Source organism: Recurvomyces mirabilis, assembly GCF_035927965.1.
Source record: "Recurvomyces mirabilis strain CCFEE 5264 chromosome Unknown scaffold_29, whole genome shotgun sequence".
NCBI classification, from domain to species: Eukaryota; Fungi; Ascomycota; class Dothideomycetes; order Mycosphaerellales; family Teratosphaeriaceae; genus Recurvomyces; species Recurvomyces mirabilis.
This window is the reverse complement of record NW_027041963.1, coordinates 28,751-53,284: the sequence shown is the minus strand read 5'-3', so window position 1 is coordinate 53,284 and position 24,534 is coordinate 28,751. Positions and strand designations below refer to the sequence as shown.

General features: G+C 53.8%; 14 protein-coding genes across 14 annotated transcripts; 2 read left to right on the top strand and 12 right to left on the bottom strand.

The window, feature by feature from the left end:
• Positions 1–357: 357 nt before the first annotated feature.
• Positions 358–783, top strand: LTS14_009052 (uncharacterized protein; the record flags this gene model as incomplete). Its single annotated transcript, XM_064841735.1, has 3 exons — positions 358–520; positions 573–610; positions 679–783. The coding sequence occupies 3 exons, from the start codon at positions 358–360 to the stop codon at positions 781–783; spliced, it is 306 nt and encodes a 101-aa protein (XP_064690570.1).
• Positions 784–971: 188 nt separating this feature from the next.
• On the bottom strand, positions 972–2,997 carry LTS14_009051 (uncharacterized protein; the record flags this gene model as incomplete). The annotated part of the gene is made up of 4 exons (XM_064841734.1): positions 972–2,057; positions 2,190–2,293; positions 2,374–2,547; positions 2,598–2,997. The coding sequence occupies 4 exons, from the start codon at positions 2,995–2,997 to the stop codon at positions 972–974; spliced, it is 1,764 nt and encodes a 587-aa protein (XP_064690569.1).
• A 393-nt stretch (positions 2,998–3,390) lies between these two features.
• On the bottom strand, positions 3,391–5,718 carry TRP3_2 (anthranilate synthase / indole-3-glycerol phosphate synthase; the record flags this gene model as incomplete). Its single annotated transcript, XM_064841733.1, has 1 exon — positions 3,391–5,718. One exon carries the CDS (start codon positions 5,716–5,718, stop codon positions 3,391–3,393), a length of 2,328 nt encoding a protein of 775 aa, XP_064690568.1.
• Positions 5,719–6,065: 347 nt separating this feature from the next.
• LTS14_009049 (uncharacterized protein) lies at positions 6,066–6,956 on the top strand (the record flags this gene model as incomplete). The annotated part of the gene is made up of 1 exon (XM_064841732.1): positions 6,066–6,956. One exon carries the CDS (start codon positions 6,066–6,068, stop codon positions 6,954–6,956), a length of 891 nt encoding a protein of 296 aa, XP_064690567.1.
• A 122-nt stretch (positions 6,957–7,078) lies between these two features.
• On the bottom strand, positions 7,079–7,348 carry LTS14_009048 (uncharacterized protein; the record flags this gene model as incomplete). The annotated part of the gene is made up of 1 exon (XM_064841731.1): positions 7,079–7,348. One exon carries the CDS (start codon positions 7,346–7,348, stop codon positions 7,079–7,081), a length of 270 nt encoding a protein of 89 aa, XP_064690566.1.
• A 247-nt stretch (positions 7,349–7,595) lies between these two features.
• SET5 (SET domain-containing protein 5) lies at positions 7,596–8,306 on the bottom strand (the record flags this gene model as incomplete). The annotated part of the gene is made up of 1 exon (XM_064841730.1): positions 7,596–8,306. One exon carries the CDS (start codon positions 8,304–8,306, stop codon positions 7,596–7,598), a length of 711 nt encoding a protein of 236 aa, XP_064690565.1.
• A 383-nt stretch (positions 8,307–8,689) lies between these two features.
• Positions 8,690–10,246, bottom strand: PEX29 (Peroxisome size and maintenance regulator; the record flags this gene model as incomplete). The annotated part of the gene is made up of 1 exon (XM_064841729.1): positions 8,690–10,246. The coding sequence occupies one exon, from the start codon at positions 10,244–10,246 to the stop codon at positions 8,690–8,692; it is 1,557 nt and encodes a 518-aa protein (XP_064690564.1).
• A 408-nt stretch (positions 10,247–10,654) lies between these two features.
• Positions 10,655–13,552, bottom strand: CPH2 (Clr6 histone deacetylase associated PHD protein-2 Cph2; the record flags this gene model as incomplete). Its single annotated transcript, XM_064841728.1, has 1 exon — positions 10,655–13,552. One exon carries the CDS (start codon positions 13,550–13,552, stop codon positions 10,655–10,657), a length of 2,898 nt encoding a protein of 965 aa, XP_064690563.1.
• Positions 13,553–14,195: 643 nt separating this feature from the next.
• On the bottom strand, positions 14,196–14,879 carry LTS14_009044 (uncharacterized protein; the record flags this gene model as incomplete). The annotated part of the gene is made up of 2 exons (XM_064841727.1): positions 14,196–14,295; positions 14,353–14,879. The coding sequence occupies 2 exons, from the start codon at positions 14,877–14,879 to the stop codon at positions 14,196–14,198; spliced, it is 627 nt and encodes a 208-aa protein (XP_064690562.1).
• Positions 14,880–14,910: 31 nt separating this feature from the next.
• LTS14_009043 (uncharacterized protein) lies at positions 14,911–16,368 on the bottom strand (the record flags this gene model as incomplete). The annotated part of the gene is made up of 8 exons (XM_064841726.1): positions 14,911–15,241; positions 15,292–15,438; positions 15,489–15,632; positions 15,691–15,718; positions 15,773–15,794; positions 15,856–15,963; positions 16,041–16,105; positions 16,158–16,368. The coding sequence occupies 8 exons, from the start codon at positions 16,366–16,368 to the stop codon at positions 14,911–14,913; spliced, it is 1,056 nt and encodes a 351-aa protein (XP_064690561.1).
• A 980-nt stretch (positions 16,369–17,348) lies between these two features.
• LTS14_009042 (uncharacterized protein) lies at positions 17,349–19,230 on the bottom strand (the record flags this gene model as incomplete). Its single annotated transcript, XM_064841725.1, has 6 exons — positions 17,349–17,974; positions 18,053–18,128; positions 18,223–18,560; positions 18,630–18,837; positions 18,892–19,076; positions 19,131–19,230. The coding sequence occupies 6 exons, from the start codon at positions 19,228–19,230 to the stop codon at positions 17,349–17,351; spliced, it is 1,533 nt and encodes a 510-aa protein (XP_064690560.1).
• A 530-nt stretch (positions 19,231–19,760) lies between these two features.
• Positions 19,761–21,239, bottom strand: LTS14_009041 (uncharacterized protein; the record flags this gene model as incomplete). The annotated part of the gene is made up of 1 exon (XM_064841724.1): positions 19,761–21,239. The coding sequence occupies one exon, from the start codon at positions 21,237–21,239 to the stop codon at positions 19,761–19,763; it is 1,479 nt and encodes a 492-aa protein (XP_064690559.1).
• A 1,662-nt stretch (positions 21,240–22,901) lies between these two features.
• On the bottom strand, positions 22,902–23,707 carry LTS14_009040 (uncharacterized protein; the record flags this gene model as incomplete). Its single annotated transcript, XM_064841723.1, has 3 exons — positions 22,902–22,949; positions 23,018–23,560; positions 23,621–23,707. The coding sequence occupies 3 exons, from the start codon at positions 23,705–23,707 to the stop codon at positions 22,902–22,904; spliced, it is 678 nt and encodes a 225-aa protein (XP_064690558.1).
• Positions 23,708–23,815: 108 nt separating this feature from the next.
• LTS14_009039 (uncharacterized protein) lies at positions 23,816–24,394 on the bottom strand (the record flags this gene model as incomplete). Its single annotated transcript, XM_064841722.1, has 2 exons — positions 23,816–23,987; positions 24,048–24,394. The coding sequence occupies 2 exons, from the start codon at positions 24,392–24,394 to the stop codon at positions 23,816–23,818; spliced, it is 519 nt and encodes a 172-aa protein (XP_064690557.1).
• Between the last annotated feature and the right edge of the window lie 140 nt (positions 24,395–24,534).

The window sequence follows — 24,534 nt, the reverse complement described above, 5'->3', positions numbered from 1 at the left end:
CTGCCTTCCCGACCGTGATCGTCTGTGGGCCGTGGCTGAGAAGACCTGCGATATGAGGGTCGTGCACATGCGAGACTCTGATATAATCGATGCGCGTGGTGGACGACGCGTGGAGTTCGCGTTTGTCGGAAAGTGCTCGCGGCCGCCGGGCCGAAGCGAGAGCTAGACATGAGCTTCGACGACGAATGCGAAGGAAGCACATGATCAGGCATTGAAGGTCACATTGACACAGCGAAGATGGGAGTAATTGATGCTGCAAAAGAGGCCGTGGGTCTGGGCCATGGAGGGGAAGGGGGCGGAAGCAGCACACGTATGTCAAGCGAAAGGGCTCCTCCAAGACCAGCAAGGACAACAAGCATGCATACCATATGGAGAGGCACATATGAGGGATGCAGAGGTGGGAAGAAAATGCTGACGGTGTATCTGAAAGCAGCCGCCACCCGCGAACAAATGTCCGAAGCTCGTGTGCCTCTCGCCTACCGCGACGCTTGCGCCCATCTCCTCATCCCTTTGAATCGATGTAGGTCTAATCAAGGACGACATGCATGGCTTGGAATTAATCCTTCTACCAGGTCGATACGAGTCGTACTATCTGCCGTGGAAGTGTGGCGTAAGTCATGAAGATCTCGTAATTGAATGAGTGAGAAAGGACAAAGTGCTGATCAACGATATTCCCAGGACGAACGACACAGCTACGAAAAATGCCAGTACGACCTTTTCCGCGAGCGAGTGAAGAAGATGGACGAGATCCGCGAGCAGAAGGGCGGCGCACGAAGCAATTAAAATCACAGGCTGGTGAAGGTGGCACGGCCATGTTATGATACAATAAGTGCTGCTGTGTACAAATGCTCCCATCCCCAGCCCGGATCATGCCGAAAGCACCAAGCATTGTCGAAAATGGCTTGGTCAGTAAGTAATCACGTGAGCCGTTATGCTGGTTCATGACTCCGTGACGTTCGTGGGATCCATTCTCATGCATCCTCCATTTCCGCCTCGAGCTGCTCCCGCATCATCTCCTCCTGCGTCTCCTGCACAATATCACCCTTCGGACTCCCCACATCGGACCTTTCCTGGCTCAGCTCCTCCTGCGTCTCCTCCACAACCTCACCCTTCGAGCTCTCCACCTCAACCGCCAGACCAATATCCTCCATCTCGGCCTCCGGGGAGGTTTCGCGCTTACCCAACTCCAGCATACCACCCAACTTAGCCTTCTTGACCACCGTCTCGCCGTCCGCCGCGGCCCGCACATCCTTCATGAAGTCCTCAAGGCCCTTGGCAACCTCAGTAGCCATCTGAGTAGGCTCGAGAGTCTCCTGCTGCTCACCGAGAGGATAGGCCGTGTCGCCAAGCCCAAAGTCGTCCGGCCCGACCGCCATCTGATCAGCTTCCCGCATGAAATCGTCCCAGTGATCACCAGTCTCTACACGCGGAACAGCATCTGTAATGAAATCGGGACTTGCGCTGGCCTGGCGAAGCGGTTGTCCCGGATTCGGAGATGTCATCCCAGCTTCACCTTCAGCCTCACCATTAGCATCATTCATCCACATCTCAATCTCCTCCACCCTATCCCCACCAGCCTGAGCCACATTTCTCGCTGCTCCTCCTTTCTCCTTTCCGCCTTTCCCACCAAGATCCAGATCAGGAAACATGTTGTCCCGAACTTCCGGCATCTTTCCCACGCCACCGTAAGCAGGAGGATGGTACTCGAAGACCTTCTTATCGAAATCCTTCTCCTCCATCATAGCCTTGAGCTTAGCATTCTCGCGTCGTTCGACGGCACTCTCGCTGACTGCTCGGCCTAAGACTTCCCCGCTATCAGAGGAGTTGGTGGCTTGACCACGGGCCCGCTTCTCCATCCTCAGACGTTCTTGGGCGTGCGAGATCCGGTCTTCCCATTCTACTCCCGTCTTCTCGCGAAAGGCGGTTTCGAAGACATGTCTTGCTGTTTCCAACGAGCAGCCGAGTGCGGCGATGATGTTGTTCGACGGTATGAGAGCTGTGCCGGCGAAGTGGGCGTTGGTGGCGTAGGTGGATGGTTCGGTGTTGGTTTCGTAGAGCTGGAGCTGGTGTCAGAGGGGTTGAATGTTAGTTCGGGTGGGTGTGATCTCCGGGGGAAAGGATGTGTCTGAAAGTAGGCTGTGGAGATCAAGGTGATTGATGTGGAATTTGTGATGCCTGGGATGACTTACGGTGATGATGAAGCGTTCGTTGCGGTTGGCCCTCGTGTCCACCTTAGTCAGCGTGATTTCGTACTTGAAGCCGTCGTTGGGGTCCATATAGATGTGGTGATTATCTATGAAGCATACCCTGTTAGCTTCGAGCCGTGACAGACAGCCATCGACCGGTAGTGCTATCAAACGAAGATCAACATACGCGAGAAGATCTCATTCTTGGCCTTTTTCGCTCCACGCCGGAATAGGGCCTCTTGCTCCTTCTTCGCTACCCTCTCAGCCTCAGTTTTCTTCTTCCGAGCTTCCTCCTCTGCTGAACGTTCGCGAGCTAGACGTTCTTCAATCTTCTTCTTCTCGGCTTCGGAGACGAATTGCTCTGTGTGCGACGTAAGGCTTCAGCCAGTAATCCCGCATGAGATTTAGGACCATTATTCTCCTGGCTTCCTTCACGAGACCCTCCATCCTGAGCCTGCTGACGGAGTTGACGGCGCACGGAAGCAGCAGCCTTATCAGCTTTGACGAAAGAATAGATCCCTTCCCTAGCCCTTTTCTGGTTGAATAGCGTATCGCGCAGCCAATCTCCGCTGACAATGAAGATTCTTTCCCCCTTCTTCACCTTGTCGGCCGCTTGTTTGACGACGCCGGACTGGTTCCTCCAGGTCCTCTCAGAGCAAACTAGGTGAGTAGTACTATCGGTGAATTTGGTCATGAGCTTGCCACCAGCTACGGCTATCCAGTTGGTGACCCGCTCCTTGGTCCATTTTGGGTCCTCCACGGCAGGAAAGATGACCGTGATCTTGGTGCCTTTGAGGCAACCGGAAGGCATTGTGCTGCTGGGAGTTCGAAAATGGACAGGAAGCTGGGGTGGTTAAGGTGGACGATGATCGGAGGGGTTGATGAACTGGTAATTGAGAAAGTGGATTGTGTTAGAAAGAGAGGAAGTGAGGGTGAGATAGTTGGTCATATGTGCTGCAGTGGCGCTAGTGGTATCACGTGGCTGTAAAGCTTCATCGAGTGAAGTTACCTCCCTGCGCGCCGAGGATCGTGAAGTGACGTTGATCACACTTGGCCACGAATGTGCGGAATGCAGACAGTTCTATTGAACCTCCACCGAGTTGAAGGCGGTCATGATTTCGTGCGGCGGCAGTGGCTAGAATGAAATCACTGAGAATGGTCCAGATCGTGGTGGCTCATGTCTTCATATTGGCTGCATTTCCTCCTACTCTTCAACATCAATACCCTTAGCAGCCTCAACAAACTGCTTGATCTTCTTCAGGTCCTGCACTCCATCCGTTTCCACACCACTACTGACATCCACACCTACGACACCCCCACCCATTCCTTCAAGCCCGTGTACCATAGACACTACGTTCTCGGCATCTAAGCCTCCTGCAAGCAAGACCCTCAAACCCTCGTCTGTCTGCAGGAGGCTCTTCACGTTGTCGATAGCCAGCTTTTTTCCTGTCCCACCAGCGCCACTATCGAGAAGGGGTAGGGCATGGTATCCTCGCGTGGCTAATCCGGCTTCACCGGGCTTGCACGCTCGAAGAACTGGGACTGGTATAGACGAGCTCCACTCCATTGGTTCCGCACCGTGAAGTTGCACGATGTCGAGATTCAAGTCTTGGACAGACTCGAGGATGTGTGATAGCGGTTGGTTCTGGAAGACGCCGACGAGGAGCGCTCGGGACGGATGTTGGATATGCCTTCGGCTGGTGTGGTCGAAGTAGCTGATAGCCTTCTTCTGCTCCAAAGGCTGCAATGAAGTCGTCCTCGATGCAATACTGTTTACCTTGGGTGTCTCGTGTACAATCTTGGAGATCGCGAGCGCGGTGTCCTTGTCCACGCAACGTTTCCGACCTTGCACCAGTATCATGCCAACGAGATCTGCACCAGCCTCGATAGCAGCTTTGGCCGCGTCGGCACTCCTCGTCCCACAGATCTTGACGAGTAGCTTTCGCTTGCCCGCAGGCTTGACTACTGCTTCACCGCCCCCCAATAGCTCTGCAATGAAGGCTGCTGTGTCTTTGGCTCTCATCAGTGCTTCACCAACCAGCACGGCACCAACACCATTCTTCTGGTACGGTTTTACATCTTGCGGGCCAGAGATGCCGCTCAATGCGCATAGGATGGTGTCCTTGTCAACCATACTCATGAGTCGCGTCGTGGTATCCATATCTACATCAAAGGTGGTCAAGTTGCGGTTATTGACACCGATGACCTTCGAGCCTAGCTTCACCGCTACCTCCATCTCGTCTACAGTATTGACTTCTACCAGCGGCTCCATACCCAGCGATTGAGAATACTTGTACAGCCGTGTCAAAGTCTCAAGATCAAGCATCTTCACAATCAGCAGCACTGTATCTGCACCCGCCAGTCGTGCTTCGAGGATCTGATACTCTTCGAACACGAACTCCTTCCTTAGCACAGCAGGTCTGTTAGGCATACCGGCTAATGCCTGCCGCACAGCTCGTAGGTCGTCAATGCTTCCCTTGAACCATTCGGGCTCGGTGAGCACTGAGATGACACTGGCTCCAGCGAGTGCGTATGTGCGTGCTTGAGCCGGCGCGCAGGCTGAGAGTGAGATAATTCCCTTGGATGGGGATGCACGCTTGATCTCGGCCATGAGTGACAGCTTGAATGGTGATTGTCGTAGTCGATCCGCAAAGTCAATGAGAGGCGGCGAAAGATCCAGATCATAAGCAGCTTGTAGGTCTTCCGGCCGCTGTGAAGGAATCTGCTTCTGCGCCGCAACTGATGTCTTGCGATGGGCATAGATCTTGTCCAATATAGACATCTTCTTGTCGCCGTTAGTTTGCGATGATACACCGTTGGGCACAGAAGGCTTAGCCTGCTTCTGCAATTTCTCGTTTTCTGCCCATGTACCACCTTGCATATGCAAGAAGTTCTTGAGCATTACTCTGCCCTCCGCAGTCAGGATGCTCTCGGGATGAAATTGCACGCCTTCCACCAAGAGCTCCTTGTGTCGCACACCCATGATCACGCCTTTGCCACCATCTGGTCCGGTCGCAATCCAAGATGAGACCTCGAGACATTCCGGGAGTGTCGGGTGGGTCCCAGCAAGAGAGTGATATCTCGTAACAGGCAGATCCTGTGCAAGACCAGCATACACACCCCGCCCATCATGCCGGAGAGGACTCGTCTTCCCATGCAATATCTCCCCCGTCTGCTCTACAGTCCCGCCGAAAACGGAAAAGATGCATTGCTCGCCCATACAGACACCCAAGATGGGTATCTTGCCAGAGAAGTGGTTGATGGCATCTTTACTTATGCCTGAGTCAGTGACCGGATGGCCGGGTCCGGGCGAGATGACGAGTTGGGTTGGTTTCTTCGAGCTCAGGGCGTCCAGTGTGATTTCATCGTTGCGGTAGACTGTTACGCTTGCACCTTCGAGGACTAGATACTGGTATACATTCCAGGTGAAGGAATCGTAGTTGTCTATCAATATCACATTTGATGCGGTCGGAATTGGTGGTGCTGCTGAGGGCTGTTGTGGCGAATGGTCGATTAGGTCAATGTCCGGCATCTTGTCGATGACCGTCACAGACTTGAGATTAGGTAGATGGGTGAGTTGACAGTGGTGTGATATGTCTGGTCATCTCGTCGAGGTCCATCGATCAGTCATCCTCTTGGCGTCCATCTGGCTCAAATCTAGAGCGACCAGGGTGTGCGGTTGGTGCCGAGGCGGAGCATTTGTATATACCTGCAGTAACGACATCATCACAGACTTAATAGAAGTATAATGAACCGAGGGCCTACAAACAGCTACCATATGCTATAGCCCTCCTGTCATATCCTGTCATATTAACCGCAATACAGGTAGGCTTAACCTCTCTCATCCCGTTTACTCCTCTACAGAGCTCCACCGCAAAGATGCAAGAACACGACATCCTGATCCTCGGCGCCGGCTGGACCTCGACCTTCCTCATCCCCCTCCTCTCCGCAAAACGTATATCCTTCGCAGCCACCACACGAGATGGGCGAAAAGTAGCCGGCGTAACAACAATCCCCTGGACCTTCAACCCAGACGAAGACTCCACCCAGCAAACCTCGAAGAGCCAGTTCTCCTCCCTACCACTGGCCAAACACATCCTCATCACTTTTCCCCTTACCGGCCCCGGCCAAAGCCAAAATCTCGTCAAAGGCTACTCCCTCGCCCACGGCAATAAGACCGGCGGAAGTGTGAAGTTCATCCAATTAGGCAGTACAGGCATCTGGCAGATCCCGCAAAAGACCCTCTGGGTTTCAAGAAAATCACCTTATGATACCGAGAACAAGCGCGCCATCGCCGAGGACGAATTACTAGGATTAGACGGCTGCGTGCTCAATCTCGCTGGGCTATGGGGCGGGGAAAGAGACCCGAAGAAGTGGGTCGACCGCGTCGCGAAGACAAAGGAGGATGTCAAGGGGAAGAGGAGCCTGCATATGATTCATGGGCTTGATGTCGCGCGGGCGATCGTGGCGATGATGGGACGCTGGGAGCTGTGTAAGGGGCAACGGTGGATGTTGACGGATGGCTTCGTGTATGATTGGTGGAGTTTGATGGCTGGGTGGGCGGATTCGAAGAATGAGAATGGTGGTGGTGATGAAGATGGTGGGAAGGCAGATCGGGAGCCGTTGGATCAGGCGAGGTGGGTTTATGAGATTATGAGGGAGGAGAAGGTACATGCGTTGCCGAGATCTATGGAGGAGCTGGGAAGGTGTTATTTTGGGAGGGAGTTTTGGGATCAGTTTGGGTTGGTGCCTTTGAAGGCGAGGATCTGAGTGATGATATATCCATGATAGCGTTCCAACGAGCTTGTACTGGCTGAAGCCAGACGTAGGACATCCCATTCTTTTCAGAAGCTTGCATGACTGCGAGGTCTAAGAACGATCGCTCCCTAAACTCAACTTCCCATGCCCCCTTCCCTATCCATCTGGTCGTCCCCCGCCTTAGTCAAGCAAACATCCACCAACCGCTGCGGCCGCCCATTCTCCTTCAACTGCGTCGCGATCTCCACCGCCCTCTGCAAAAAATACGCCACCACCCGATCTTGCCCGCCCAGAAGCCTCGCCGCTGCCGTCCAGATGGCCTGAGCGAACTCGCCGAGATGGTCTAGAATGTCCAATTGCGTGGCGTTGGACACGGCCGTGCCGAAGAGGCTGGCAGCGTGCATGAAGCCGAATTCGGCGCTGTTGGCCAAGCAAAGCAGAGAATTGTCAGCACTCTCGTGTTTTCAATCTGACCGCCGGTCTAGTAGGCCGCTCTATGTAAGGTGAAAGGACTCACGAAACAAGAAGATATGGATGACTATGCGCACCATCGCTGTCAGTAAACACCCCTACTCTCCTCGCAGCCTGGACGGCATTCACCCGCTCAGGATCGACAAGATGGCGGACGGCTCGTTCACGGCTCCAGGACAACTAGTCCACGACCCCAAACTCGTTGTGTCGGAGCAGATAAGTTCGCAGGCGTTCGATGGCCGGCCACACCCCATCTAGTCTGCCAAAGTAGAAGGCTGGATTCTGTCGCTCGGCGATGCAGTACGGGCATTCGCATGTGAAACCTAGCTGGTGGTTCCGCAGCGGTTGTTGAAGGTAAAAGTTGATGTACGACACCGTCACCTCTTCGCCCTCGGGGATGCCGGTGTCAGCGCGCACGGTATAGCGATCATGATCGCGATCCCAGACCGCGAAAGCATTCGGCGTGCAGCTATGATTGATATAATACGCCCCCTCGACCAACACAGCCCCGTCCTCGACCGGCAACCCACCATGTTCCATCGCCAGCACGAGTTTCTCAAAGAGCACCTTCTCCCTAGCCGCCCCGGACGTCATCTCCAACGTCAGGATCTCATGCGGCGGAATGAACATCTCCATCGTTTGCCGGAGGGATCGATAGGATGAGGTGCTCAAATCGACTGTATCGGCTTCTTTGCATTGGCCTTGACTATGGACGCAGACTTTGGGGGGGCCATCGGAGTCGTGGCGGGCCAGTGCGGGTTCGGAGAGGACAACTTCGCCGTGGAGGAAGGGGCGGGTGGTGAAGAGGCCGAGGCGGTGGATCGGGGATTTGCGAGCGCGCCAGATTTTGGGATGGGTGGTGGATGGTCGTGTTATGTGGAGGATTTCCATGTATTTGACGACGAAAGTGGGATGTCCTTTGAGCGAGTATATGTAGTGGATAGCGATATAGCGGGTAGTGATGGTGTGTTTTGTGGGCGACACGTATGGGTTTTCAGCTGGAAAGCATCTTTGTTGTAGTAGATGGTGTGGAAATGTCAAGTTCGAGAGCTCCTGACTGCTTTCCAGGCGTGGTCCCTGGCTGGGAAGGCCTTTGCTCGAGGCAGTACAGGTGCTTCCAGTGGTTCCACGAGCTCTTGCTGCTTTCAATGCGTGCTGGTGGCCAATTTTGAAAATCACATGCAGTATCTCCAGGCATCACAGCACGGAAAGCACCATGACAGGACCAGAAGGAAAGAGCATGCTCGAGACCATCGTCTCAAGCACCTAAATCCTCACCCTTTCCCTCCCGACCCCACGCCGCCCTCCACCTTTCTCTCAACCAGCCTAACCCACCTCCTCCGTCTCCACTCCCCCCTATTCTCCCCACCAACCCCTTCCTCCCACCCACTCCTCGGCTTCCCCTTCCTCACCTCGCTTCCCTTCTTCCCCACAGGAGACCCAAGATTCGCCTGCACAACCTCCTCAGCCAAGTCAACCACCCACCTGTCCCCTTCCATCTCCACCTCTACCCCTTGCACCATCCTCTCCTCCACCCACTCCCGACTCTCAAGATCCAGCTCCCATTTCTTCCCCTTCCATTTCCATCCCCGAGGCGGTGCCACGTCCTCGAAGAACTGGGTTCCTTTCGCCCTTGCACCTGCTATCCGGGCCGGGCTGAGAGGATCAAACGGTGCAGGGGAGAAGAGCCAGGGCTCCCATGTCTCGGAGTAGAAATCGTATTTCTGTAGTTCGAAAATCTCCACTTGCCGGGTCGAGGGAGGGGAGCGGAGGATGATTTCATCCCCGATCAAGGACTTCAGCTTCGCGAGGAGGTTCTCAGCATGCGTGCTCGCTTGACTAAGATTCCTCTCCTCGCCCATCCACTCTTGTACCCTCGGATGGCCGGCTAGCACTGCCACCCATCCCACACTTAACATCACAAATTTCCACGGCACGACCTCACTGCCCAGCATACCCAAACACCCCACCCCAAAACACGTAACGAAAATCATCGAACTCGTACCCTCATCACTGAAATCCGTCCAAGGAACCAGAAACTCATTCACCCCATCATGCACCCGCGAGAAATCCTCCATCGAATTCTGCAAATCCCGCATATTGCGGAAGAAATCCTTACTCATCTCAGGCGCGGGCCTAGATTTCCCCACATCCTCCCTTTTAATCCCCGCACCGCCGTACCCGGGCTCCACGCGAGGATCATTAGCTGGTGTTGGGTGACGGGCGAGGAAAGAGGGGAGGAGGATATAGAAGAGTAGGCCTACTAAAGGTATGAGAGGGAGGAGGTGCGGGTTTAGACAGAGGAGGGTGTAGATTGTTAGCAGAGACAAGGTGGCGGTGGGTTGGCGCCAAGTCAGCAGGTGGATGAGGCGGTTTTGGAGAACGAAGACGGGACCGATGCGGCTGTTGAAGCGGCGGAAGTTGGAGCTCATTTGGGGAATGCTGAAATTGGGGCGGTCGACGTAGGTTCGGCTTCTGCGGTCGGGTTTCTGCTGTGTTGTCTTGCCTGCAGCTGTTCCCCGATCCTTGTCTGAAGTCATGTTTCCACCTTCATTCTCACTCAGCTCCTCGGGCGGGATAATCTGGGCCATGATGCCGTTGAACAGACGATCTTGCAGTCCGAGTCTGTCCTTCGTTTCTGGTGGGAGGCTGTGATCGACTCTGTCCTTTAATTTCATGGCCTGCTCCTTCAGCTTATCGCGAGTACGAGTCTTGCTGGTGTCGCTCTCGGAGCCGGAGACGGCAGGAGGTGGTGCTGCATCATTGCGAGAAGGGATGCGAAGCACGGGGATGGCATCGTCGCGGTTGGCGATGGTGTTTGGGTCGTCCATTGTGCTCGATAGTATAGCATAGCAGAGCAGCTAGGGAGTAAGTCAAGGCATGGCTTGGTTCGTTATGAACTGCGACAACACTACAAGTACAAGTAATAACGACGAGTCCACAATAGCAAGCAAGCACTGCGAAGTTGGAAGTGTCATGTGCGCTATAGTTCTAGCTTCACAAACTCACGTGTGAACGCCAAGCCAAGGTGGGATGCCGACAGAACCAAGACACGGTACATAAAACACTCGTTGGAAGTAAGATGGTAGAGGCACTACTAGATGACATGCATCATTACTACACCATACCATCAGATATCCCTACTCAAAGCCCACCCGAGGCACACATAAATCTATCCATCATAAACCTGCATTGACAACAATCGACGCCACCCAAATAATTCCCACACCACACCGCATCTAAACAACCAAACCCATGTTCCCCACCTCCCTGACAGGACTCCCCCCAGCCGAAGAACCCCCATACCCACTATCCCTCTCCCCCTCCCACCCACCAACCTTTCCCACCACCCCAAGACAAACCTGCACCACCCTTCCCATCTCCTCCGCTCCCAATCCAACCTCTCGTCCCGCCAACGTCCCAACCCACAGTCTCAAGTTAGCAGCCACGTCCTCCAAACCCTGTTGTGCGGGGAGTGGTGTCCCGCGATCCATATTCGTCGTCTTCAGCAAGCGGTATGCAGCGATTGCTGTCAGGAGGGTGAAGCTTTCAGCGGTTATATATAACTCCGGAAGTGCTTCGTAAGCCTTGCGTTGCGCCACAAATGTCGTCCCCGGCGCCAGGAGTGAAAGCAACTTGGCGATCGTAAGAGCGACATGCACATCCGGTGTAGCGGGCACATGCTGTACCAGATTCATCGTCACACCTCTCTCTCCTACACCAGCCTTACTCGGGAGCGCTTCGAGTGCCAAGACGATATTAGCGTCGCGATGACTATTCGACAACACAGCCTTCGCCGCAAGCGCTCTAGCCAGCGTAGCAGAAACAGGCGGTGCCACGCTGACGGCAAGAGCGAGGTAGTACTCCGTGTTGATACTACTTGGATGCTCGGCCACGGCATCCAGAAGCGTATCATCGACCGTCATGTTAGCGTACCATGCCGCGACGGCATCGAGAGGCGAGCGGATAGCATGATCTTCTATCACGCCATCTCTAGCCATATCCCGACTCGTGTTGTAAGCTGAAGGTTTATTCCAGGCGAGGTTCCACGCACGCTGAATCATCTCGTCATTGAGTACGTCGTCGCATTCGAGTTCTACGAGGTCAGCAAGATGATCGGGAAGGAGTTCTACATCATCCTCTGGCGCAGGTCGACCTTGGGATTTGGCGTGGAGAAGTTCTTTTTGCAGTTTGCGAGCAGAGTTCCAGTAGATTTTACCCACTTTCTCTGTAAACTGCTTGAAGCCTAGGATATTGCCATACCCAGCATTGGCAACCTCCCAGAAGAAGACTCGGAAGTGCACAGCCTTCTGCATCAACCTCGCTGGACTATCCGGAAGCGTCCCGGAAGCCATGAGTGTGAGGAGTAGGCGATGATAACTCACTTCCGCATCGCCTCCTGCGAGTTGAGCATCGATCGCGATGTCCCAAGCTTTCATCCGAGCGGCTTCTTCTTCCTTGTTGGTGCCGGTCATGGCATTCCAGGTTTCGGTTCCGATCGTGCGGCGCAGGCTCAGACTGATCATCTTGGCTGTGACGGCCGCGACTTCGAGGAGGAAGTGTTTCGGCACGTATACAGTCTGCAATGCCGTGAGCCATGCTTTCCGCCTTACTTCGACTGGGGAGGCGAGGGAGGGCATCTGTGGTAGGCGGACGGTAGGCCGTGTTTTTGCCTTTCGGCGTGGTGAGAAATTGATGAGGGGTGCGATGATGTAGAGGAGTGCTCCGATAATGCAGAAGATCTTGACGAGTGGCAGTGTCATCTGTCGCGCCAGTACCGTAGGCGAAGTACTGTGCAAGTCCAGACCACGTCTGAACAGCGCCGTCGGTGCAGCGAACATCTGTCGAGTATCGCCATCCTGCTCACTGAACCCTTCCATCACCATCAACCCAGCCATGGCGCCCATCATGACTTTGCCCATCGTACCTCCGCCACCGTTCCTACCATATCTATACTGAGGCTGATTCTGCGCTTCAGCCGGTGGTCCAGATGGTCGAGCATACGCGGGCTGCCCTTGAGGCTGTATATACTGCTGACCGTACCGTGTCTGCTCAGGAGATACGCCAAGGTATGCTTGTCCACCACTCTGCGATGCCGCAGAAGTTTGTCGAGGTCGCATCGTAGCGTTCGGTGTCGGTGGGCTGTGACTCAGACTGGATTGCCGGTCTCTATTCTTGCCTATCGCCGCTTCCACGGCCGCCAAGCGCTCTTTGAGCAAGTCCATCTCATCAGAGATGGTCTTATTTCTCTTCTCCAGGTGTCGAATATACTCCGTCGCTTTGTGCATCACAGTAGCTTTATTGAGCTTATGCGCCGGCGTCAAGCCCTCCAAGTCCTCCGTATTCTCTCCCTTGTGCGCGCGGCCCATGGCCCGGAGAGCAGGAACGGCGCTACGTAGCTCCACGATCTTGTCATTCAAATTGTTGCGATACCGCTTCTCGATGACGTTGTGCGAAGTCTTCTTAACTGGCGGCTCGTCGCCTTCTTGCCAGTCGCCCATGTCCTCTATCTGCTCCTCCTCCATGATCTCTGCTTTGCGCTTCCGGCCACCCTTCTTCTTAGGCGCCGGTTGAGGCGGAGAATTGGAGATTGAGTTGCCAGACATACTGGCTCGGTTCTGTGATGAGGTCGGGCTGAAGTGGAGACTTGGCGTATCCGAAGGGGCCGGTCCAGGTTGTGAGAACTGTTGGACGCTCGGGTTCGATAGCGCGGACAAGTCCACATTGGGCAGCTCCGCATTCGAAGGCAGTTGCCACGTCGTGTCTAGCTTTGATATGCTTGGTTGTTGCGCGGGTAGAGGGGCCATATCAAAGTCGAAAGAGGTGTAACCATCGGCACCACCAAGAACAGTCTGATCATTGCCCAGGCTCACGCCAGCAAATTCCAGCATATCCTCTCCGGCGATAAGTGGCAGGGCCAACGTCTCTCCACCGAAGGCTGTGTCCACAAATGGTAGTGCTGGATCCTGCAAAGGCGAATCATTCTTACTCGAACCAGATCCGAAGGTGCCGTCCTCAGGAGATGTCGCATCGGCGGTAGGATCCCACCGCAACCAATCCTCCCAGTCCTCTCCATTCTGCCCATACCCCATTTGCTGCTCGAAAGGCGGCATACCGGATTGGCCGGTCCAGGCCATGTTGTTCGCGTCCATATCGTGTTATCGTAAGATATCCAGACGCTGACCCTGATTACACGCTTCACCAGGGAGTGGATCGAATGAGCGTATTAGAGACTCATATTCTTGACCAATTGTTGTGTTGAACAGCAGCGAGAGTAGTACGTCCTCACCCTATCTCATGTATATTCCAAACCAAGAGCCAAAAGGCGGTGATGCCGTGCTGTTCCCTAGCTTCGCAAAAGCGACGATCAGCGAGAGCCTCTAATCATCGAATCGTGCCATCCCACTCGGGTCGGATCAACAGACTTCCGATGTAGCACAGCCCGCAGCTCACGTCACCCAATTCGTCCGCTTACTGAGCGGACGTTTGAGAAGCCGGAAACGATGTGAACGAGGTTGAGTGGTGGATGTGATAGTCAGGTACCGCGATGTTCTTGGGGGAGAATGCCTATGTACATGCGACCTTCATAACATCCGGGGACATTGTTCCTGCATATCATGACGAGGTGTTGTGGCAGTGCCTATCCAGCAAACTGAGGTCCCCCGTCTTACGATAAGCAACACGACGAATTCACCAGAACTCGTACGATAGAAATGTCTTCCGTTACCCTTGCAACACGGCATTGGCTGTGTAGTCAGCCTGGCCCACAATCGTACCATCTCACAAAGCAACCGCAATGCGATTCGTCTCAAACTTCCTCGTATTTGGCAATGCAGCTGCCGCAGCAATTGCCAGGACACCAAAAGCGACGCTGGTGAACCTGTGATGATGTGTTAGTGGTCATATTAAGCACGTTACTGCAGCTTCTGGTACCTACCAAACATAATGTAGCGACTCAGCATACGCCCATTGAGACCCCTTCAGTGCTCCAGCAAGCACAGTCTCCGTAACACCAGGGACCGTGCCAATCTCAGCTGGTGCAGTGAGGTAGGTCTCAACGAAGACGGTCGCGGATGCCAATGGCAAACCGGCTCGGACAGCATACTCCGCGACTAAGACCGGCAACTTCTTCTTCAGCTTGCCCGCGAAAATGTTGTAGTAGATACTATACCCGATCGCACCACCCACCGCACGAACCGAGAGCGAGAGTGCTGCACAAGTCGTTATCAAGGCGTCTGGAGCGGCAATCATGGCGACCGTAGCGGCGGGCACGAGTACGCCTCCGAGACCAAAGGCTGCGACTGTGGCGATGGCAACGGTTTGGACCACGTTGTCTGGGTTCATTGTACCCAAGGAACCTCCGAAGGCTGTGAGCAGGCAGGCGGCCATGACAAGTATCCACCGAGCGCCGCCTGACCAGGTGGAGAGGAGGGCGTTCCAGAATATGGCGCCTGATGCCTGCATAGAAGTATAGTCAGAGACCTGCTATCGTGGCTCAGGTGGACAATGTACTTGCCGTGGCTAGCCCGACTGAGATACCTCGCAAGCCGATCTTGACCGGGATTGGATCATACACACTGGCTATCGTCAATGGCCAGAAGTTAAGCAGCGAGAAGAAGTTCATGCCAGCCACGAAGGCAACGGCGTAGCCCAATGACACGACTCTCTGGCCCATGAACAATTGCGGTGGAATCATAGGGTATCGGGCGAACTTGGCCTCCCATAAGACCCAGACGCAGATTAACGCGAGTCCAATAAGTAGAGTGCACAAGACATAAGCGGAGGTCCAGGGATGCGAGTAGCCTCCTGCTTGTAGTGCAATCAAGCTGGAAGAGTCAGTGATGCGAGATTTTGGGTGACGTAGACCGTGGCTTACAAAAGCAGAAGCCCGGCGATAGAGAGCCCACCACCCACGAAGTCGATGCGTTTGACTACCGCCTGCCAAGATAAGCCTTCAGCGCGGACATGAGCCTGAGGAAAGTATGTCAAGAGCAGACCGATGCCAGTAACGCCGTTGAAGATGCTTCCAGGCAGTCAGCACGCGAACAGTCATCTCAGGTCTGGTAAGCTTACAGCGAAATCCACGCACCCCATCGCCAGGTGGAATGTGTCGAGAACAGCTCTGCATATAAGACGTATGGGCACCATGGTAGCACAAAGGCTGTTAGGATGGCTAGAGAATAGCCTCTCTGCTTAACGGGCACCGTCTCGGCGAGGCTGGTAAATGGTGTCAGTTGATGAGCGATTCCATAGCGCCAGGAGATCTACAACTGACCCAGCAAGCCCGGTCAGCTCGCCAATACCTGAACATGATTAGAGGAACTAGATCGAGGATGTGAGCGAAGTCATGAACGTACCTGCACCGGCACCAGCCATGGCCTTCCCTTCACGTCAGCAATGTGTCCTTTGGGGAAGGAAACGCAGAACAACAAACACTCACCATACCCGCAAGCACCTGAGCAAGACTATGCGCACTACCAAGCACGGCACAGCCGGTACACAGCAGCAATGCACCAAACAACGCAATATACCTCTTCCCGAACAAATCCTGCATGTAGCCGACGAAAGGGCATACCGCCGCAATAGCAAAAGTATTGGCTACCGGGATCCATCCGATGGCCTCACTTGACCGATGTCTTTAGCGATGAAGCTTAGTGTTGCTCCGGCGAAGTAGAGAGGGATCTGAGAGCCTGTGCGGCTTGTCAGATCTTGGTCGATTTTGCTCGGGTCGAGACTGATTACCTGTGTACAGCATAGCCAGGAAAGTGGCAGCTAGGAGTTTCCTGATGGTCCAATGGACCTTTCCGTCAGAGTCATCGCCTTTGAAAGCCTGGTGGTTCTCGAGATCGACTTCCTGAAGGGTCTCCTGCTGGGTGAGCTTCTCGCCTGACGATGTTTGATCCGTGGCATTGGTCTGCACGAGCTCGAGCTTGTTCTTCTCGCTTTCGGCCATGTTTGACATATGTTCTTTCGCCAGGAAGGAAAGGGAAATAATACTGAATATAGTTCTGAAATTGGTGTAGATCGTCAAAGCACGCGACTACGAGCCTTCTATCATGGACCTACCTATCTCGTTTCACCTCCCACTGATATAGGTCTACTGCTGCTTGAGGTCGAAAATCGCAAAACCTCGGGTATCAGTACGCGGAGACTGCATAACCAAGGCTATGCTCGAGGTACTTCAGATGGTACATCGAGGTAAGGTATGGCTGGCAAGCCTGCTGTCTCAGCCTGCCTGCGGCGCACGCAGAGGGTGGACTGATTATTGCCTACGAAGGATGTCAAGAGCTCGTGGCATGCACGAGGAGCTCTTCCTATGGAGCTCTGGACCAATCGGTAATAGGCATTGGAGTAGCAGACATGCACCCCAGAGTCTCCCAAGCGAACTTGTTGCGGGGAAGGGCATGGCACTGAGTCGCGTGTGCTGTTGTTGACGCTGGGCAGCATGGTTCTGGCCAGAGTGTCGGAGCTGGGCGCCGATGCCTTTGTGATTTTCCTGGATGGCACAATAGCGGATGGAGTCTACCTCAAGCGTGTAGTGTGGCTGATTGTGATGCCCTGATGGCATAGCAGTGCTTTGCTACGTAGCGAGGTCGACAACGTGAGGGGTGAGGTTGGCGCAGGCGCTTGACAATGGAAACCAAACATCATTGCTCAAGACCGAGATCACGCTAGCGGACGACTCCGGCTTGGCGGAATGTCATGATCGCAGGAAGGTCAGTCCAGAGTCAAGATGTAGCGAGATCATGTTAACGAATCCACGTCGGTGGCAACGATCTCGGGTCGTACGCAGGTGAGACAGACTACATAGTTATTTGGCCGCAATGCTCAGGTTCAGCCATGCACTACTCCCACCACCAAGCCAACTCACGTTTACTCCACCACCCTCTCATGCATTGCCATCACGCTCTCTCTTAATCTTGCACCATAACCCTATCCAGAGCTACGACTCGAATAGTCGCTGGTGGGATCATGCTGCTTGTCGAGTTTTGGGTGGTGAAGCAGGGCATCATACCAGTGCTTGTCTTTGTCTTGGTTGTCATGCTGAGGAGCAGGGTGCTCGAGTAGCCTCTCGTGGCCGTGATGCTCGTGTAATCCTGACGTGTGATCGTCATCGTGGACTGGGTGATCATGGTGGCCGTGGTGGCCGTGGCTGGCTTCGTCGTTCGTCGAAGTAGCGGCGCTCGTGATAGGGATCCCACTCGACATACCCTGGCCAGAATTGCCTACAGGGCGTTGAACGGCACCAAAGCGATTACTTCCCTGGTCGAAAATGGCGTAGATGCCTCGAATGAAAGTGTCTCCGAGTATCGCAAGGCCAAGATTGCCGTTGGATTGGATGCCGCCGAATGTCATTCCACCTGAAAGCTCTTCAAACGCGAGATCTGACGGTGCCATTTGGAAGAGGTGGTCGCCTACGGCGAAGCAGATGGCGGGAAGTGAGGAGGGTGACGTGGAGGACGGGAAGATCCAGCCTTGTGATGGGTCGAGATGAGCGCCGGGGATGTAGGAGTAGATTTCTTTGCAGGCCTGGTCGGCAAGGAGGGTGAGGGTTGTTCCTGTTCAACCCGTAAGGGCGATCTATTTAGCGAACTTATTCTTCGCTGATTGATGGAAGAGTGTGTTTGGGAACGTACCCGTGTCAGCGATACAGGTGTTGTCCTTCCCAAGATCGACGGTCTTGCCGCCCACCGTGGCGACGGTGGATGGGAACTGCTAGAAGCCATTGGACGTGTCAATGGGTGTGTAGGAGGGTGTGGCGCCGCCGAGAGCCGTTTGGTCTAGTGGAACCTGTCAGAACAGATACAATGTGGTAACATCCATGCGAGATTTTCATACCAATGTAGCCGAATGAGTACCAGCTATTGCCCGTCGGCGGCTCAAACCAGGCGGTGAACAGCTGAGAAGCGCCAGAGATGTCCTTCTGGGCAATCATGTTCTCGACAGGGGTCGCTACTGAGGTTGGCTGCACAGTGTTGATGCTGCTGTAGGCTAGGCCTAGCAGGCCGTCGCTGGATTGCTGAGTGAACTCGGAGGAGGTCTTGTCGGCAGACTCGATGGCTTGGTTGTGGACGGTGAGGCCGCCGAGGACGATAGTGTCAGTTCCTACGGTGCCGCTGGCGCTGCTCTGATCTCCGTAGGTGACTGTCGTGATATCATGTCAGCGGCTACCTCACTAGGCGAGAGCATTAGCACGAGTTAAGGGGAACGTACTGCTCCATGTACTCCCATCCATTGGGATATACGATGAACTGCCAGCGGCGTCGAAGATGGTATGTGTGCCTCTCTGATCCGTGGAGAGCTTCGAACCAAAGACCCACAGATCAGCAGATCCGGTGTCAAAGTCCAGATTGAAGGTCTTGCCTGGCGTGCCAATGGTGACAGGAGCGAGATACTCGGATCCCTGATCTACATCTTGAGCCTACAGACGACTGTCAGTAGATGATACAGTAGATAACGCGATGGAAGTCCTCACCGTGACACGGCCGGTCTGACCTGTTGCGTTGCTCTTGCAGAGGATGTGGTGGGTATGAGTCTGCTTCTTGATACCAAGAGAATGTTGGAGTTGTTGAATCACGGCTGGCTTGGCGGTGCTCGACTCAATCTCCTCAATTTCCTTGAAAACCTGGAAAGGGCCGGGGGCGGTCGGCGTGATGTTGTCTGTAGCTATTGTGAGCTGAGATAGTCGAAATGGGTTCGCAGTCGAGCACATACACTTCATCAAAGCATGGGCATAGTGCTTGATGCCGACCCGGGATAGGGCCGTGTTGTGGACGAGAGCGACTCGCTGGAGGTTGCTGAGATTGGTGGCCATATCTTCGGATGTCTGTACTGTGTTATTCTAAAGCTGATGGAATACGCTGAGGCGGAGGCTGAGATTCGTAAGCTGAAAACGATTGATGAGTATATGGATGGTTGGGTGTAAAGTAGTGTAGTGTGGAAGTGCAAGTAGATGTAAACATGCTGCTCAGATGTCACAGGTAATGTTCGAGATGCGGCAAGGTCGACAACCACTGGGAGTCCCTCCCGGCAGGTTCATCGGAAGTCGCGTTGCATGATCAGAGTTACTGACGGCAGGGCCAGCCTTGAGTTTGACATGGCAAAGGATACTACCATTGTCAGCGGAGGCGTGCCATAGTACTGCGCAGGGTATTGCTACGCAAGTACAAACAGGATTGCAGTTCAATAGCGGTCAATGTCCTCTGCTGCACACTTTGAGGCAAGGTTGTGATATGCATTTCCTACATCTCATGCTCTGTACATCATCCTTCTAATTTCGTGACCTCGTAGCTCCGACGTTTCAAGTCGCTTCTTCCTGGCATCGCTGCCTTCCATCTCGTGCATCTAGTACAAACACAATCCACCATCACTATCATCCACATGCCAAACTGACGCAAGACCCTGAACCTCGATCCTCGAATTCCTCCTCTCACCTTTGTGACTGCCTTTATTCAATACCCGTCTCGCCCAAGCATCTACAGCCGGCTCGCCCGTCTCGTCTCGAGCTTGCCGCAAGAAAGGTATCAATGCCGTGCCGCCTGTACCTCTGAGATCTTTACGAGGTTTCTCCTCGCCGGGTCGGCCTGCCGCGCTCTTGGGTCGAACTGGGAGCTCCGCCTCAGTTGGTGGCTTGCTCGGCTTTTTATCTTTCGCTTCTTGCTCCTTCTTCCGCTTGGCTTCCTGAGATTTGATAATGATGTAGCGGCTTACCATCTGGATATGCTTATCGCGAAAGGCGGAGAGCATAGCTAGACAAGCATCGAAGGAGACGGCTAACGATCTGTCATGTCGGTTATCTTGCGCGAATTGTCGGATATTGGCTACCTTCTCAACTTCTGCCAGGAAGCGTGCGTGCGGTCCAGGCATATATTTCCGCATCTCATGTATGAAGCTCGGTTCTGGCGCCGAAGGCTTCTTCTTGCCATGGTCGAAGTAGGTATCTGAGTGCTTGCTTCCTGTCGGTCTATGTTCCACACTCAGTGCCACGTCGAAGAATTGTATCAAGCTGGATTGGGCGTTGCTACCGCCGCTGTATTGGACGTAGCGTTGTTTGTTCATCGGGCCACCGTTGTCGAAGATGACTCCGTTGGGTAGACCGGCATCGGCCATATTCTTGCTTCCTGCGAGAAATGGTCGTAGTCGGTGGTAGAAGACGTGTGGATCGCAGTTGTCGTACATGCGTTGGAGTAATCCTCCAAGCTCGTCCAATCGCTCAGCGAATGTACGGAGGCACTCGGTGAGTGTTGGTCGATCACCATCATTCGCGGCTTCGATCGCACGGAGCATGAGTGGAATGAGTGGTGCTCCTCTCGCTTCAATAGCTACGCTGACCAGGTAGAACCACTTCTCGTCCAGTGACCCAGTGAAGGTGTCTATCATGTCGAGATTGGCCAGTGTGTCTATTCGTTCGTCCTCAAACAGTGGTTTCCAGTTCCACAGCACGAGTCCGGCATATGTGGCGACTTGTGGGAGCTCAAGGTGCTTACAAGTGGCCGTGAACGGTATGGTCAGCGGAGGTGGCACCCACTCCATGGGCCTCTCGCCACCCCATATGTATGCATGTGCGATAAACGCTAGCACACTGTATGCTCTTCGCCACTCTGCGAGGTCCGAGAGCCTGTCTGTGCTCAGTATGGGCAGCCTGTCCACCACTTCATGCAGTCTCTTGCTCAGAATCAAGCCTTGCAGGTTCTTCACAATATGTTCCCATGGCTCGTAGTATGGGTTGGAAAGCGATTGGAGAGGTGGTTCGGCTGAGAGGAAGCCGTTCACTGGCGAGACATCGAAGTCCTCCGGCCTGGGAAGACGTGATCGTCGGACCATGTTGACTGATCTGGAGACGCAGGCTTGCGCCGTTGGGAGCTACGATGCTCTCGACGGTATTGCAAGCCCAGCCAACGGGTTCACTTGGTCTCGAAGTATGCTCTCGGATGGGTAGCCCAAATGGTTACTGTGAATGTACCGGACGGAGACAGGTCGTATTGGGTCGAGGGCTTTGCGTCAAGTCTTGGGGAGTCCTCAAATTGGAAATGTTTGTGATGTGTATTTGACGTTCCTTTGAGCGTCACTGGCGAGTTATTGTGCTGGTAGATTAGCTCAGGCAGCAGTAGAGCCGGAGGTGTATGTGAAGGCGCAGAGTGGACGAGAGAAAGGCTATACTGAATGGCCTGTTTTACCGCACGGTAATATCCGGAGCGATGTCTGATTTCTCGTGGAATAATAATTTGAAGAGGAGCAACAGTTTGTACATCAAAAAAAGCGAATACTTGCCAAATGTATGAGCTGATTATTATTGAGATGTCTTGGTGCTGAGAAATGCATGCTCCACTCCACGACTTCCCAAAGTCCGAACTCGGACCAAAGGCCTGGACTGAACGCCGTTGGAGCGATGGTCCACGATCAGTGATCTTGAGCACGCCTTTGGCAATCTGTTTTTGGTGAGAGTCAGGGTGGATGGGCACTACTGGTAGATGAAAAGTGCATGATGCCTCGAGCTCGCCACGGAGATCGATCTGCAAAGCTCGTCATGCAATTCAAATCCTTGCACGCAGCCCTGTCTCTGACGTACTCTAGCCCATCTTCAGCAACCTACGATTAGTCTTGCATATGTTTTCGTTCCCTCGTCGACTCGTTGGCGCCACATAAGTGGTCCGACTCATTAGGGTGGCCCACGGATGCAGTGTCCTGCTCTCCTAGCCATCCAATGCTCTCCATTAAAGATCGTTTGTCAAGAAGGCCACTGCCAGATCTCAGGCGCGGTACGCACATGCCTCGGCTGACTTTCGGAAGGCTTGGCTCAGAGATCATGTATAGATGAGAATTTTATCACTATCCAGTTGAAGGCAAGATGGCCGAGTGGTTATGGTGAATAATTATGCCAATCATCGGCGCCGAAATGCCGCTAATTATTTCCAAGGCGTGTGGTAAGTGATGTTGTATTGCCTCGCGCACTTTCAGTAGACTAATATAGTGCTCAGACTCAAGCTCAGCTTACTCGACCTAGTCGAGCAGTATTCTCATGGGCTTTGCCCGCGGGGGTTCGAATCCCCCTCTTGTCAGACACGAGAGGGAGAATGTGATAATTCTCCATCAAGATTCGTTTTTTGGGCTGGGTGTAAGATGAATTTGTCCATTTTAGGAAGTTGTGGTGTGAAGTGAAGTTGAGGTTGCTGCTGCACAAGGAAGGTGCGACAACAGTAAATTTCGCACAACTTGCGATATTCCCATGGATCTGCCTGTCTCAGGACGTATGGCGGTAGTGATAAGGCTCACAACTTTGAAACTTGTTGGGAGGCTTTACTATTGGTTGTGCAAATCTGGCTGGATCACAGGTAGCCATTCGTGTCACGAGTACGATTAGCCATACAGCCGTAACGCACGTCAACGGCCGATCGAGTCCATACAGACAGATAGTGACACACTACTTGAGTCTCATGCCTTACATACAGACCCACGGTTGCCAACGAAGAGCTCACTGATCAGAGCTCATCCCTCTTCCTCCTTATTGTCGTCGGTGCCCCTTGCGGCCTCAATCTGTAAGCCATGACCCCATGCCTTGGTACCATCGTACCCCACTGCCCACCAGCCTCCCACGTCCCTACCATCTTCCCCATAAGCAGCGTATCATTCTTCGCGATCCCCTTGGCATAACTCTGCGCCGTGGAATTATACAGATAGCTCGTACCATTCATCGCACCAATCGTAGAATTCCCATTTAATATCGTCTGAGCAGTGGCATTCGGCATCCGATTCGCCCCCAGATCGTAGACGTCGAAATTGCTCTGTGTGTTCGAAGTGGTGGAATATCCCGCTCCGAGGAAGATGTCGGCGAGCGTGGCGTTCATGTACATGTCCTCGTTCGCGGCGTTGAGGAAGATGACGCAGTAATCTCCGTATGCGAGTTGACCTGCCCAGAGTTGAATCTCGCCAAGACCGTATTGGTCGGTGGAAGGGACGAAGTAGCGCCAGATTCTTTGGACGATTCCGCCGCTGGGGTCTTGAGAGATGGCGAGGATGGCCGGGTTGGTGTAGATACTGTAGGATTGGGGGGAGAGAGTGAGGATGTTGGTGCCGATTAGGAGAGGCGAGCGCATGGCGGCCCACATTGTCATGTGTAGTTGGTATTCCGAGTCGGTCATGCCGCCCTGTGAGTATGTCAGTCACTTCCAGCTAAGGGGTTGAAGTGAGGAGGGTGAGCGATTTACGTTGCCAATCTCGAGCATGTCTAGGTCGTTCCAGCCGCCTTGTTGACTGGTATGGGTGAGCCACACGACTTTGTTGATGATATTCATAACACTGCAATGATATCCTGTGTCGGCGCAATTCGTGCCGTCTTTCTCCTCACACGGGCAAGCCGGGTCCGGTCGATCGAAGGAGTCGTAAATGTCGCCTGTCGCTCGCTACGAGTTCGCCAGCTGGATCGCCCAATTATACGTTTGATCTTCGCCCCAGTTGCACTTTCCGTAGATCATTTGACGGCCTGTGTTGTTTAGGGCTACAGACATGCGGTTGTAGCGCTCGTAGGAGATATTAGGGCTGCCGGATTGGCCTTCGTTGTAGCAGTTGTCGTACCTGAGGACGTGATGGTTAGTAACACGACTACCATCTGCAGTGGTTTCTGTCTATACTGACTTTAGATAATCCACACCCCACCCAGCAAACGTATCCGCATCCACAGTTTCGTATCCCAGACTTCCAGCGTACTGCCCGCACGTATACGTCCCAGCAGAGCTGTACATCCCAAACCCGAGCCCCAGGGCATGGATCTGATCAGCAACGTGTTTCATCCCATTCGGAAACTTGGTCGTGTCCGGCTGTAACGTTCCGTTATTGCTGCGGCCCGAACTCCAGCAGTCGTCTAGGACAACGTAGTAATAACCAGCATCTCGCATTCCGAGCTCGACCATCCGACGAGCGGTGCCTAGGAGTAAATTTTCCGAGACGTCGCAGCCGTAGGCATTGCAGTTATCCCAACCCATCTATGGTGTTACGGCTAAGCCATTGTGCATGAGGACTGCTGAGGCATGAGAGGCCAGGCCAAGGAGGGTCGTGGCCAGTTGTAGGGAAGGTGACGGCATATCCGCGGGCTGAGAAGGTGGGAAAGAAGACGAGGTGACAG